The sequence below is a fragment of the Megalops cyprinoides genome, chromosome 8, assembly GCF_013368585.1.
Source record: "Megalops cyprinoides isolate fMegCyp1 chromosome 8, fMegCyp1.pri, whole genome shotgun sequence".
NCBI classification, from domain to species: Eukaryota; Metazoa; Chordata; class Actinopteri; order Elopiformes; family Megalopidae; genus Megalops; species Megalops cyprinoides.
In genome coordinates this window covers 20,079,822-20,093,353 of record NC_050590.1, presented here as the reverse complement: position 1 = coordinate 20,093,353, position 13,532 = coordinate 20,079,822, and the positions used below count along the sequence as shown (strand labels likewise).

The following is a 13,532-nucleotide window of genomic DNA, read 5'->3' as shown; positions in this document are numbered from 1 at the left end:
GGCAGGTTTTCTCAGTTCAGCAGTAAAGTCTTAATACTGCAATACTATACAGAAGAAAGGGTCCAAAATATTGGAATCTACTGTCAGTTATGAGTTATTCCTATAAGGAAATCCTGCAGCATAAGGGATAGTCAACATAGCTTGTACTGCAGGAAATCACACTTAACACAATTTAACAATTTATAGAAGAATTAATCAAGTGCTTTGACTCAAACTTGAGTTTCTTATTGTGCAGTTAAAAGTTTTTAAAAAGTTTTTGAAAATGCAAGACACAAATACTTTATTATTAAACTAAAATTTGTGGAAATTAAAGGTATTGTCTCCTACTGGATTCAGTAATATCTTCATCATAGAATTTAAAGACAAATTGTAAGACATATGACATCTGAGGGCATCAGTTCAATTTAATAGCATATCTAAATTACTGTGTAAATCTGTGGTCACTAAAGTAAAAACAATAAATGTAGCCACTACTGTAAAGATGGTCAACAATAGCTGTCTTAGAGGTCTCTTAAACAGATCACTTATGATTAAACCCAGAAAATAAAAAGAGGCATGAAAGGTATGAATTCACAACTTGCCAGGATTTGTAGAAAAGTCAGAGAGTCTGTACTTCTACAAGAGAAGACTAAATGTGTGATGCATTCACTCCACATTATAATCATAAGCCACACTGGGATTAGTGGCCTGTTCATAGTTAGATTTTTGTACCCTTTTGATTATATGCACTACAAATGCAAAATGTGTTTATTGCACTTTCCCAATAAATATCATCATTGATTACTTAATCATTCACCAAATGCACTTACATAGCACATTGTAATGCTCATGTCCATAGCTATACTAATCTTTAATCTTTAACAATGCTAACACAATCAATCATGTTGCTGGAGCAGACCTCAACAAGACTGGTGCAGGATAGGTTCATTTGAGAAGGACACAAGCTGCCCACATGAACACTTTTTTTGTGTCACATAGTTAGTAAATTGTAGATATCCATTCCACCTATGACTCTGCAAAAGGAATAATCACCCTTACCCTCCCCTCCAAAACTGGTATTCATCAATGTATTCATCAAACAGACTCCTCAATCACTTAGATGTAAATGACAAAGATCATACACCAAGGATTGTATTTGGAAGCAGTGATTTCTCTATATATTACTCCCTGTATGGTTAACCAAACAGAATTATGAATGTATTTATAATTAAGTACATGCTAATTAAGTATATATTTCAATCATTCCTCAATCTCATCTTAAATCTGTCAAGGGATGCATAGCTGTGCAAATAAACATGCTTAGCATTTAAAGAAAATAAACAGCATTGTCTAATACTACACAAACTGTGAAAAGTAGCTTTATGTCACGTTATTCTAACACAGAGGGATCAGCACAACTGAAATGATTCCACCACTTAATCCCCTGTACTGGCTAAGGCTTATCATACTGCTGTGCTTGTTGCTTCTGTGATTTTAATGTATCTTTTCATGACACTGTAAGTCACTCTGTATAAAGGCCATAACCAAAGAAATAATAGATACAATAATAAATAGCCTGAATCTCTGGGGTCTGATTGTAAATGAATCTGTCTGGGGCTACAGTAGAGGAGAAAAGTTTTTATCACCAGTGAGACAACCAAAAAAGACATCTAATGTCCTGTTTCTCGTGGAGACAAACACATACACAACAGCAATATGCAGGAGCACATAGCCCCGCCTTGTCTGGATACTGACACCACAGTTTCATGCACTCATGGGAAACCTCTTCTTTCCAAAACACAACCGCACTGACCTTGGTGTGACATGCTGGCACCCTCAGCTAAGGCTGGCACCAGCCAAGAATCTCTTTCTCCCTGAGGCTAGAAAATGGCCAACACCAAATCCACAATACGAAGGGCACAGGTGTCACCCTACATCACCAGCTTGCTGTAAGGAGGGGGAGCATATAATGCCCACAATGACCTGCCTCAAGTTGAGAGGGCAGGCATTACTTCCAGTAAATTAAACCAGGAAAGCAAGACAGTGCACATATTAAGAGAGACACCTTTTACCCCCAATGACTTGCAGCAAAGTGAGACAGCAGGTGATACTTCAGCAAAGAACTGGCTGCAACAGTATGACAAAAAAGGTATTAACTAGTAAGCTGGGATCAAGTGAGAAATAAAAAAGGATAAAGGAAAAGAAATTAATGTTCCCATACTTTAAATTGTTCCAACAGCCCATACATCACCACCCATATGTCACTGCCTGTCTTTCCAAGCCATGCATCAGGTGTGGACTCAAACAGCTTTGGAATAGCTTGGCATGTTTCCTGGAGCCTGATAACCCTAGACTGAAGGCAAAGTCATTCTTACCTTGCTACATAACATCTTCAAAGTGAATTTAAAATAAAAAGGTCAAACATTCTGATTGAATTTTGACTATTTTTAAAGGGACATGACCCTGTTTCCTGCATGGAAAACATTACAGGACTGCCAGTTGCTGAGAGAGGCTAAAATATTTTAAGTGATGGAAAGGATGGGTTAATATATGGGCAGATGTTGTACAAGTTATTTCAAATTCATGATATATATATATTTATATATTTACACAATACATCTTTAAGGAAGAGGTGAGGTTTGTAAGACCTTCACGCAACAGTACTGCTGAGCATTGCATCACATGATTGCCCTCTATTGGTGCAGACAAAGATCACAAGAAAATAAGGCCTAAGCAGTACATACAGAACAAATGAACACTATTCCCAGTGCTTCCCTCCTAAATGTGAGTCATCTGACCAAAACAAGTAAAAAAATAGAAAAAAAAGATGTGTCTTCACAATATGTTGTGATTTTATGAACATAGCAGCATCAATGTATAAAAACCTAGAACTTCACCTCTCAATCTTAGGAAGCGCCATGGTCAACTAATATGTAATAAAGTCATTGCATTCTTGGTGACCAACATTCTGTCCTACTAGTTGAACAAAGAAGATAGTGTTCAACCCTGATAAATGAATATTTGAATCTACAAAAGATTAATTTATTCAAACAGTAGTTTCCAAATGTCAGAACTGTTACGATGGAAATTTATCTTATGTAAGACTTTTGCAATCTATAAAGCATGCTACATGTCAGTATGCAGTTTAGGATAAGGATTAAAAGTATTTATATCCTTGGCCTACATTAGAATTTTATCTAGTATTACCACATTTGGAATAATCATAAGAATGGAAATTTCTTTTCACTGGTAGGATAGTGTTGATAATGCTTATGAACAGGATTGTGTTTCATCATATTTTAAACAGATACACACATCATAAACACTGAGTTTGTAAGCAATGCAATAACAGGGTCACTTCAGGTCACCTTACAGGATTGTCCCTTTTCATTGAAATGAAACAACACTTAATATAGTATAATGTAGTCTAGTACACATTTTAAATAAAATATGGCATAGGGATGCAAAATTACCTAATACATGCAGAATCATCCAATTTACAGTGCAAATAAATGGCTTAAAAAGGTAATGCTTTTGACGATGTATATTGAAGTGATAAATTGGACTTCGGAAAATACAACATTTACATCTGCATTTAGATGTTTTTGTGGGGAAGATCACATAAAATTGGACCAATATCCCCACAGTATGTCTGAGCAGTGCCCCCAATTACTTGACAACAGACACAGCAATATCTGTATACAGAAACGACTGAATGAACCAATCTCTGTTGCTAAGCAACAGGAAAAGAACAAATGGAAACAGCCAGAGTGCAGCAAAAGTGTCTAAGAATACTTGGCTGAATGGGGGATTTATAGATTTAAAGGGATTTAAAGTCTGTTAATCACAAGGGATACAATATCTCTGAATAAAGATAATTACATATACAGATAAATGACCAAATGTGACCTGCTACTCAGATAAAAACTATACATGCTGTTGTATTCAGTTGCAGTAACACAGTGAGGACTATAATTTTGAAAGGGTTTTATGAATTCCAAATATGGTTTCAAAAGCACATATAAAAAGGAAATGTCTTTAATTTAACATTAACTGTGGTCTATCATCAGTCAGATTCTGAGATGTATTTCACTATTTGGTCAAGGCCTGAGAGACTAAAAGGGAAACTCCAGTCCACTCCAATCTAAAAGTAATGGGGGATTGTTACATCTATTCCAACAACTTGCTCTCTTCAGGAATTTGGCCAGAAAGCCTAGCATTATTCAAACTCATATATTCTTGTATAAACCCAAAAAACACACCACTCAATTTTCCAGACAAGAAGAAATGTAATCATGCAGGGAGAAAAATTCGTTCAGCCATTCTCTCAACCACAAGTTGGTGGACAATATTTGTCTATTCAGCCTCAGCACCTCAACTGAATATGCTCACTGCCCTGACAATATAGAGCTATTTAAAAATAGCTTTTACTGCGGCCTTCAAGACACAATTAAACCCAAACTACATAATCCGTAGAATTAATCCATAGGAAAAATCTAATGATTTTTCACGTTATTTCAAACAATTTTTCAAGACTACTTTTCACACTACAAGTTGCTCGGTATATTACACTAAGCAATTCCCCTTGGAGGATAGTTGTGGCTTCACCGATATCATCCAAGCAACCAGTAGGCACCTGACAAGACACAGGGAACCAGAACTGGTGGCCCCACTTTTACAACACATTCTATTCCTGGAAACTCCAATGTACACCTGATTGTTAGCAGTGATGTTAAGTAATGTTATTTCCACACAGTTGCAATGATGCAAGCGGGACGTGTACATAGATGGGAAATACTTTAAAACATCTTTTTAAACAAAAAAGCCTAGATAACTATGTGATTAATTCAAATATTCATAAGATACTCATACAGTATTCATACAATACTCATACCACATACAATAAAAATGTACATATTTGTACATCTATTTACACTTGCAAATGAGGTGACATGCTCTATGTTATGGATCTTTAGACATATACACTTACTTTTTTTTCTCAAACCACTTCATGGCTCTTCTTGCTTGTAAACTGTAAATCAATAGCAGCATTTATGTCACATGTCCTGGCTGGAGTGAAAAGAAGATATACCCCTAAAGTGTGTGCAGTATCAGTGGTTTTAGAAATCCTCAGTATGCTTTTGGTCCACATGGATTAATCTAGTAAACTGTGTTGTCAGTAGTACTCCATGGAAACTGAGAGAAGTTCCAGGTGGATGAGCTATTAGCAGAAGGTGCTACACTTATGGGGTGTGGAGGAGCTATCGCTGTGGAGAAAAGCAGGTCACAGACAGGTGTGACAAGGCCTGCCAAACAGGTTAATGAATACCTAGATGAGTGGGCTAGACTGAATGTGTGTGTCAGAAATAACCAGAGTTGTAATGTAGTTAACATGTGAAAAGCATGTAAGACCACATTACAGCAACTTCTACATTAACAGAGAATATTAAGACCAGCAGTCTGGTGAAATACCAGTAAATGTACCAGGCTTTCTGCCATAGGCAGGAGACTGCTGCCTTTTATGCAAAGGCAGGCCCAGATTCATCCTAACCACAATACCTTGGCTCTCTACAACTGAACTCATTATGTTACATAATTGACAGGTAAAGAGCATCTGCTTAAATTTCTTCGCTCATAACACATTGCACTTGTATTGAATCTGGTCTTGAGTGTCAGGTCTCCTCAAAGCTACTAATGAGTGAACAGTTTCAACTCATGTTACAGAAATGCAACTGTATTTTAACTTCTCAATATTTTTCTCCCTATGCTACCATAATACCAGTTTCATATATGGTCCAATGTGTCCTATATCACAATCCAAATTCAAACTGAAAATATTCCACATTCTTCCTGTAAAGGTCTGATTATGTGAGAATGTCTAAATCTTAAATATTTAAATTGTTTCTGCAGTTTAACAAACACATAAAACTTCTCAGTCAGATTCTATAATTATTGCTTCCATTTTTACTGGATTGATATCAAGGCTCTTATAATTTCTGTCAAATTATAATGTGAGAAAATTATAACATGAACCCATCTTTTACCTTCCTGTGAGAATACACCTCTTCCTCTGATCCACTGATTTAAAAGCAGAAAAGATAATCAACACCTCAAGCATTTATAATTAGATTCTCTATGGAATACTGCTTTTTACAACTGATGTTCAGTTTATTTCAGTAAAGAGTAAATACTTCACAAAAAATGTACACTTTATCCAATTGTTTGAACAGAATACAATATGAAATTAAATTAAGAAAGTACAGTCATAATAATTATGAATGCCCAAAGCATATTCCCCTCGAAACCCTACACATGATCCAAAAGCGCTGCTCCAGCATCATGGCTCACTTACATCTAGACTTGAATATACAATATAGTAGATGAGCAAGCCTTTGATGTTTGTAGTACCAAACCTAACTCTGACAAATGATATCCCATCCCTGCTACAGAAATAACCACATTCAAAAATAGTTTTTATTACATTTGAGACAGCTCAGATGCTTGTTTGGTATGAAGATAAATTTACAACATATACCATAGGAAAATACATGAATTTTCACATTCCCTACACATTTTGATTTCATTCATAAGGGATAATTTTTAAAGATCATTCAGCCATAGTTAGAGGCAGAGAGAGAAAGAGTCGCACAGCCACGGTTCCCTAGCCATGTCCATTGCCTGGGCCCGTCCTCCTGATGAGTCCTGCAGCCCATCACAAGCACATCTGGGTCCAGCCCCGCTTAGATTTACTGCCGATATGTGTCTCTGCAGTAGTAACAATGAGTTTTACCCCACTGTTCCTGGTCACAAGATCAGTCTCTGCCCCAGGATCTTTCGGTTGATCTCAGCCAAAGCCACCGAAAACACAAAGGCCTTTTCGTCTGAGAGGTTGGCATAAATATCAATTTCTTTCTCTTGTTTTTCTGTGGAAAAAAAAATATATACTTAAGAATGTTAAGAGTATGTGTTACATATGCCCTGCTTGTTGCTGGCCTGTGGCAACATATTCAATAGTTCATCACTGCCAGGGGCATCATTAATTCACTATTTGAGCTAGAGGATGCCTGTCTTTGGATCATTGATCCTACCAAAACAGGGGAGGGATCCAAGCCTCACATCCTTTACACTGTTTAACTAGTCAAGGGCTGTTCATGTAACAGCAATGTAATGGGCCTTTTTTCAGTAATACACAATCACCACCAATTAGCAAGTAAATGTTGAACCTCACCTAGTCCTCAGAGAACACAGTCATTTTACACGAGATTCTCACATCCCAATAGAATGTCTGATAACATTATGTGTTAGCTAACTAACACAACCTGCTAAGGAAACAACATAATTGCATCTGTTACACAGATGCAGCAAGTGTGGTTCCTCCATGAAACACATGTAAACACATCCTATGAAAGTCATCCGTAATGTCATGATACCCAGATAACTTAAGGTTGAATATACTACTATAGTAGTAGTAAAGACTCCCTTGGTCGATATGACTGAGCAGATAAACTATCCAAATTCTGTAATAATATTCAAGGGTGAAGGCATCTTCCTTATTATGTGTTCTTGAGACCCCTATATCCCACAATGCATTTTATCTGCCACAGACAAACAGACAAAACAGATAAAAGCTAAAAGGGTTAAGTATAAGATAAGGTATTTCAATTCATAATATAGCCTAATTCAAAAATATTTTACCGTTTTGGCTGAGCATGGCTTTACCTTTCTCCTCCTCTTGCTTCTTTTGAGCTGTGGTCTTTGGCCGGCCCCGTCCTCTGCGGATCTGTTCTGACTGGCTGTTTGAACGAGACTGCCTCCTGTTCTCCATGTCATTTGTAGAAGTAGAGTTGATCTTCTCTCTGCGGATCCTTTCTGTTCTCCTCCTCTTAGCATCCAACTTGTCTGTGAAAATAAAATGGCCATGAATTAACAAATAGGAACTAAATATTTCACGTCCACAAAAAAAAAAAAAACTTTTCCATTTTTAATGCATAGTGAACACAACTCTTGTACAAACAGGCATGAAAATATATCAAGACTTGTCATTTAATAACAAAGAATGTCAAAAAAACATCTCAACCTCTTTCAGAGACATTAAGTTTCCTTATTTAAAACACAAAAAATACCCTCCCAGTGTGAGAACAGCCAAACTTGATTAAAAGTGTTTCCAAGATTATTTCTGGATATTACTGTGTCCCTTACTATTATAAAAGCCTGGTGTCTGATCAGGCCATGAAAAACTCCCAGTTGGCCTACAAAATGCCAGGATCTTTAGTTTACCGCTGGACTATTCAGATTATGCATGTCATACCTCCATATCATGAGAACATGCTGTATATATCATTACTTTTGTTTTACAACACCATCTAGTCTATGCTGTAGAGACAATGTGATGTAGGTTTTCTATCTTAAAACATAACTTGTCATTTGCATATTTAGTCTTCTATGGAAAAAAGTCTTTATACAGAACTTGTCATACCAAACATGAGTTTAGTTCTTAGAAATTAGAGTGCTCATGAAACAATATAATTTTAAACATAAGTGTTTTAAGTGTCAGCCTGAAACCACACATTTAACACCATCTTAGAACTTCACTAAACTACCCCAGAGTGTTCTTTTCCATAAAAATGCTTAGAAATTAACACTGATCTCCTGGGACCAATGACAAAATGATCCAAACATTATAGTTAGATAGTACAGTACTATCAGGCATACCAGACTCAACTGCGCATAAGGCAGGAAGTATGATAAACCCTAACTGTGCATGGATGCTGTATTTTTATTATTTCCCTTTTTACTTTTTATCATGCATACAGACTGTTTAAACATTCATGTAATTGCATTCAATTTTAATTTTATTCTAAATTATTCCACTTTGCTTAACATGTTACTACAGCCTGGCTCAAAGGAATTTCAATATATCTTATTTGTTTTCCTTTGCCATTTTTTCTACTGAATATCTGAATTACATTTTAAGCATTTCATAACATTACCTAGTATAAAATTGTTTTAGGTCAACATTTACATAATGATGCCATGCTATACCCAAACACATGTACATCTGGAATGCCAATAGGGTCTCTTTTCATCTGATCTGTGGTTGTTTTTGGAAGTATCGTTTAGTTTGCCCTGCCAGGAACAAAGATCTCCTTGAAGAGATTATGGACATGCCTCATGTATTTGCTGAAGGTTGTGTAATCAGCACAAGGTTGCACGACTCTGTGTGGATATCTTCTTCTGCCAAGAGAAGAAATTCTCATTAAAATTTTAAACTATGGATGAATTTTTCATACTCAACTTAAAACAAATCTTTTAAAAACTGACCTATTTGGGGAAACAACATGTTTATTGTCAGTCATTCCATTCCATACTCAATCCAGTTCTCTGTGGGCTAATGCATGAAACAACTGGTTTCCTTTAAACTAAATAAACCTCAGTATCCAGTGGAATTGAAATTGAAATTGAAACATTTTTCACAAAATCCGACCATGTAGCCTACATGTAATACCCTGTTAAAAATACAGACTTACATCACAGGACAGACGTATAGTACATTCCCATAGGAAAAAAATCATGCTTTATCACAAAACTGTAATCTGACATGAATGCTTTGCCAAGTGGGCTGCAATTTAAGTCACCATGAAGATGGGAACTTAACTGGTTCATAATATACAAATAGATACTGAAAATTTGTCATGTTCATTTGATAATTAAAATGTTTGTTATTTACCAATTTACCAGTCAATACTAAAATAAACCACTTTGTATTAAACAATAAATTCATAACAAATAACAAATTTCAGAATATAGTGTGTGTGTGTGTGGGGGGGGGGGGGGGTGTACTCACACTAAGGTAATGTCACGAAGGCAACAACTACAACACAAAGACAACATACATTATGAAACAGCCCTAAGAAAAATGGCCTGTTGATATATGACTGTGCTGAACTATTAAAGATGGCTTCAGCCTTCTCTACATAATGAACAGATACTTATTGCAAAGTTTATAGGATCAATTAGAAATGGGATATCCATCTGTTAAATGAACCATTTGTGGGTTTGTGTTGAAATTCTTTTGTAAATTATCACAGTAATACTTTCAAAATGTCTACTTTTGTTTGGCTGGATTAAACACTCCTTATAAAAATAATGGAACTCCTGGAAATGGCTTCAAGAATCCAGTTGGCCCTGTCAGTAAGACTGAAGCTGAACTTTTTTCACAAGTGGGGCACTGGAGAACCGAGGGAACAAGCTTTTCAGCCTGGAATTAAAAACCAGCTCCCATCCCCCACAGCACCACATATTCATTCATGCAAGAATGACAGACAGCCACTTACTCAACATTCACACTAAATTGCATTGAGTTATCAAGTGTTGGAGTTTTGCGAATTTTACAATGACTAACTACAGGAATAAAATAAATGTATCTTGGTTATATTCACATGAAAATTGTACATTTTTATGCTAGAATGAGAAGTAGTAGCCTCTGTACTATGTAACAGGCCCACTCAATAATGCAAATTACCATATGGTTAAATACGTATTTGCCTCATGCCATTTCCAAACAATTCAGGACGGTCAGCGATATGGAAAAAAAGGGATGGCTGTTCTTAAAGCCGAACTGGAAAAAAAAAAAAAAAAACCACGACAATGATGCTCCTGCATTTCTCTTAGATTTATGTTGTTTTAAAACTAATCCTTTGGGATATTTAAGATGATGAAAAGTCATTTCATTACCTATTCCTGGCGGCGTTCTCTCAGTTAGTTTGGCATTTAGAAGTTTTCGGCTAATGAACACATAGCCACAGGGACACGATTTACAAGCTACAGGAATCTAACAAACGAAAAGGAAAGAAAGGGGACATTAAGACAACTAGCTCACTTTCCTGTAAAAGACTACAAGCGTTATGGATATCCTCAGTTGCCCACATTCGTTTGCTGGCGTAGCTCGCTTGCTACATCACACAAGATTAAGCAGGCTGTAACTGATTCGCATAACTACCTTGCCAGGAACAAATTGGCAGAACAATTTCTTCACTCCGACTCCATGCTTAGAGTGCAGGCGTAGGTATAGGTAATTCACTGGATGATTGCGACCATAAGGCTTTGTGCATTAATGTTCCTGTCGTCTGTCCTTGATATTGTATGGTATAAGTCCTTGATGCAACCCAGCAGCAGCTGATCTGGCTACAGATCTGAACACCAGCGCAACTTAATAACATTCAGCCTACTGAGAAACTATTCTATTCGATAAAACCCAGGAACTCTCTAAAATCAGGAGAAATTTCTACACAGCTGCCGACATTTGAAAATCCAGAATAGAAAGTTATATTACGCTGGTTAGACAGCTAAAGTAGACTCGCCACTTGAGGAAAACCCGAGACAACCTCCACTGCGAGGAGGTAGATTCCTGCCTTTATTTTACGGTGATTCGACACTTGCATAAACATTAGCTAGACAATCTAATTACTGTAGTCATTCGTCGTACCAAAGAGTGAAAACGGCTAAATGTAGCTAGCTAGATTGCTAACAATGGTCCACTGGATTCGATTAATCAATTCAGTAGCCTAGCACACCATAATACGGTATCACTTATTATCAATGTTGCCATGCGACACATAACATGCTTATCATAAAGACAGACAATAGGATACCACATTTAAAAGTAAGAAAATATAATACATTACAAACACTTAGTCTATCGAAAGCAAACTCTTAATGTTTCACCATTACAGCGTCTTAACTTTTGTCTGGATGCATTAGTTTCCTAGGCAGCAAACAGTCCTCGCACATTCTCCTTGCATTATTATTGCAAATATATTTTAGATATATTCTAAAATTAAATACACAACCATAATTTCTCACCTGTTGATCACATTCTGGGCATAATTTTGTGGCCATTTTTACTTTCTTAGCTTTAATTGCCGACATTATATTTTGTCTCACGTACGCCACCACGAATAAAATTTCTTCGTACACAATGATATTATTCACAAACTTCCACCCACTGCATGCCCAGCGAAACATGAAGAGCAGATGATTCGACCTCACGAGCTCAGAAACACACCAAACCCAGATCAAACGTCACACCGAATTACTGACCATGCGCACTGAGGGCATCCAAGACCTTAATTTGCTTTTTCCCCACACCAATAGCAGTGAGCATGCGCGAACCTTTACTCGCCGGGGGGGGGGGGGGGGTTGAACTAGTTCCTAATTACGGTTGTATCTCTGCACTTTGTTCACTTAATGCGTTTAAATGCTGTTCTTGTCAGATGGTGACAGAACAATATGTAGACTGATATGGAATATTTAGAACAGTTGCTGTTTTTTCTCCCTTCATTGCAATGAGCAGTTAATGTATGGATGTTCTTTCAAGACTTTTACTTATATTTGAAAAAAAAAAGAAAGTCTGGATTATACAAGTGTTATTCAGATTGCGGGAATTCCAATGATTAGCAGATTAAAACAAAACACTTTCAAACATTAAACATACATCAGTGAGCATTATATGTTATATTAAATATAGATGATATGCTATGCTATCATGCAATCTCTGCTCCATTAAACTGATTACTTTTACAAGCTTTACTCCTATGGCCAGATTGACCACAGTTGTAGCAAAAGTTACAAAATTTACTGCCACTATTCTGTCCACCAGCAAGGTCCTGTATGGATTTGCCCTCTGATGCTCAGAAAACTCTCAGCTACCATCCTTAGATCTGCCTGCAGCTGAAACTCTGGGCTTCTTGTTGAGTCATTGCATTCCCCACCTGCCAAGAAAAGCAGGCACTCATCCTGTCAAGTAAAGCATCCATTTCTATGATATCTGTATCTACTTGTGTTCTAACAACCTCAACTGAACTAGGCAGATACTTAGTGAGTAAAAAAAGTGCAGAAATGGGGATATGTCCATTCTGAAACAGGTGAAAATGCTCTAAATGCTTAAATGCTCTAAACAGTCATTCTGCAAAACCTTTAATGGATATTTTTCTCTTTGTCAAACCTGTGACGCATATCCAAGAGGTACTACACTTCTTACACCTGTCTTTAACAACTTTTCAATGGCAATGGGGTCAGGGTATATTGGCCTTTTTTGTCTGGGCATGACTAACAGCACAAACACTATTATTTTGAGGAAATCATGAAAGGACCATGACCTGCTGGTATTACCAGATTTGCCTACCAACCATCCAGAGCTAAAACTTCCACCCCCCAACTGATTTGTGCTGGAGCCCAATCCCCTCACTACTGTACAGAATGTTCACCATATGTATGTTCCTGTAATGTTCAATCTGTCAGGATGGTTGCAGTTGTTTTCAGCCCACTGTAACAACACTCCCTCGTATGAGGTTCTGATGAGTTTAGTCAGAGAATGACTGACATCCAAGAATTGTCTCTGCAAACTGATTTTGAAAGCACGGACACTATTTGACATGAACCTGCAGACACCATCATAGGCTGGTTTGGTCAGGTAAATGTGGTAAATACAATCAACACTTAAATGTTGATAAGATTTCCTCAAATACTAGCTACTAAGTTAGATGAAGGTGTAA

At 36.9% G+C, this 13,532-nt stretch overlaps 1 protein-coding gene across 2 annotated transcripts; it reads right to left on the bottom strand.

The window, feature by feature from the left end:
* Positions 1 to 6,629: 6,629 nt before the first annotated feature.
* On the bottom strand, positions 6,630 to 12,046 carry LOC118782382 (UPF0547 protein C16orf87 homolog). Of its 2 annotated transcripts, none has more exons than XM_036535710.1 (4): positions 11,842 to 12,046; positions 10,714 to 10,810; positions 7,675 to 7,878; positions 6,630 to 6,902 (listed from the first exon to the last, which is right to left on the bottom strand). In XM_036535710.1, exons 1-4 carry the CDS (start codon positions 12,001 to 12,003, stop codon positions 6,784 to 6,786), a joined length of 582 nt encoding a protein of 193 aa, XP_036391603.1. In that variant the 5' UTR covers positions 12,004 to 12,046; the 3' UTR covers positions 6,630 to 6,783. The 2 variants fall into 2 exon arrangements, with proteins under 2 accessions (XP_036391603.1, XP_036391604.1); XM_036535711.1 differs by having other exon boundaries at positions 7,699 to 7,878.
* Between the last annotated feature and the right edge of the window lie 1,486 nt (positions 12,047 to 13,532).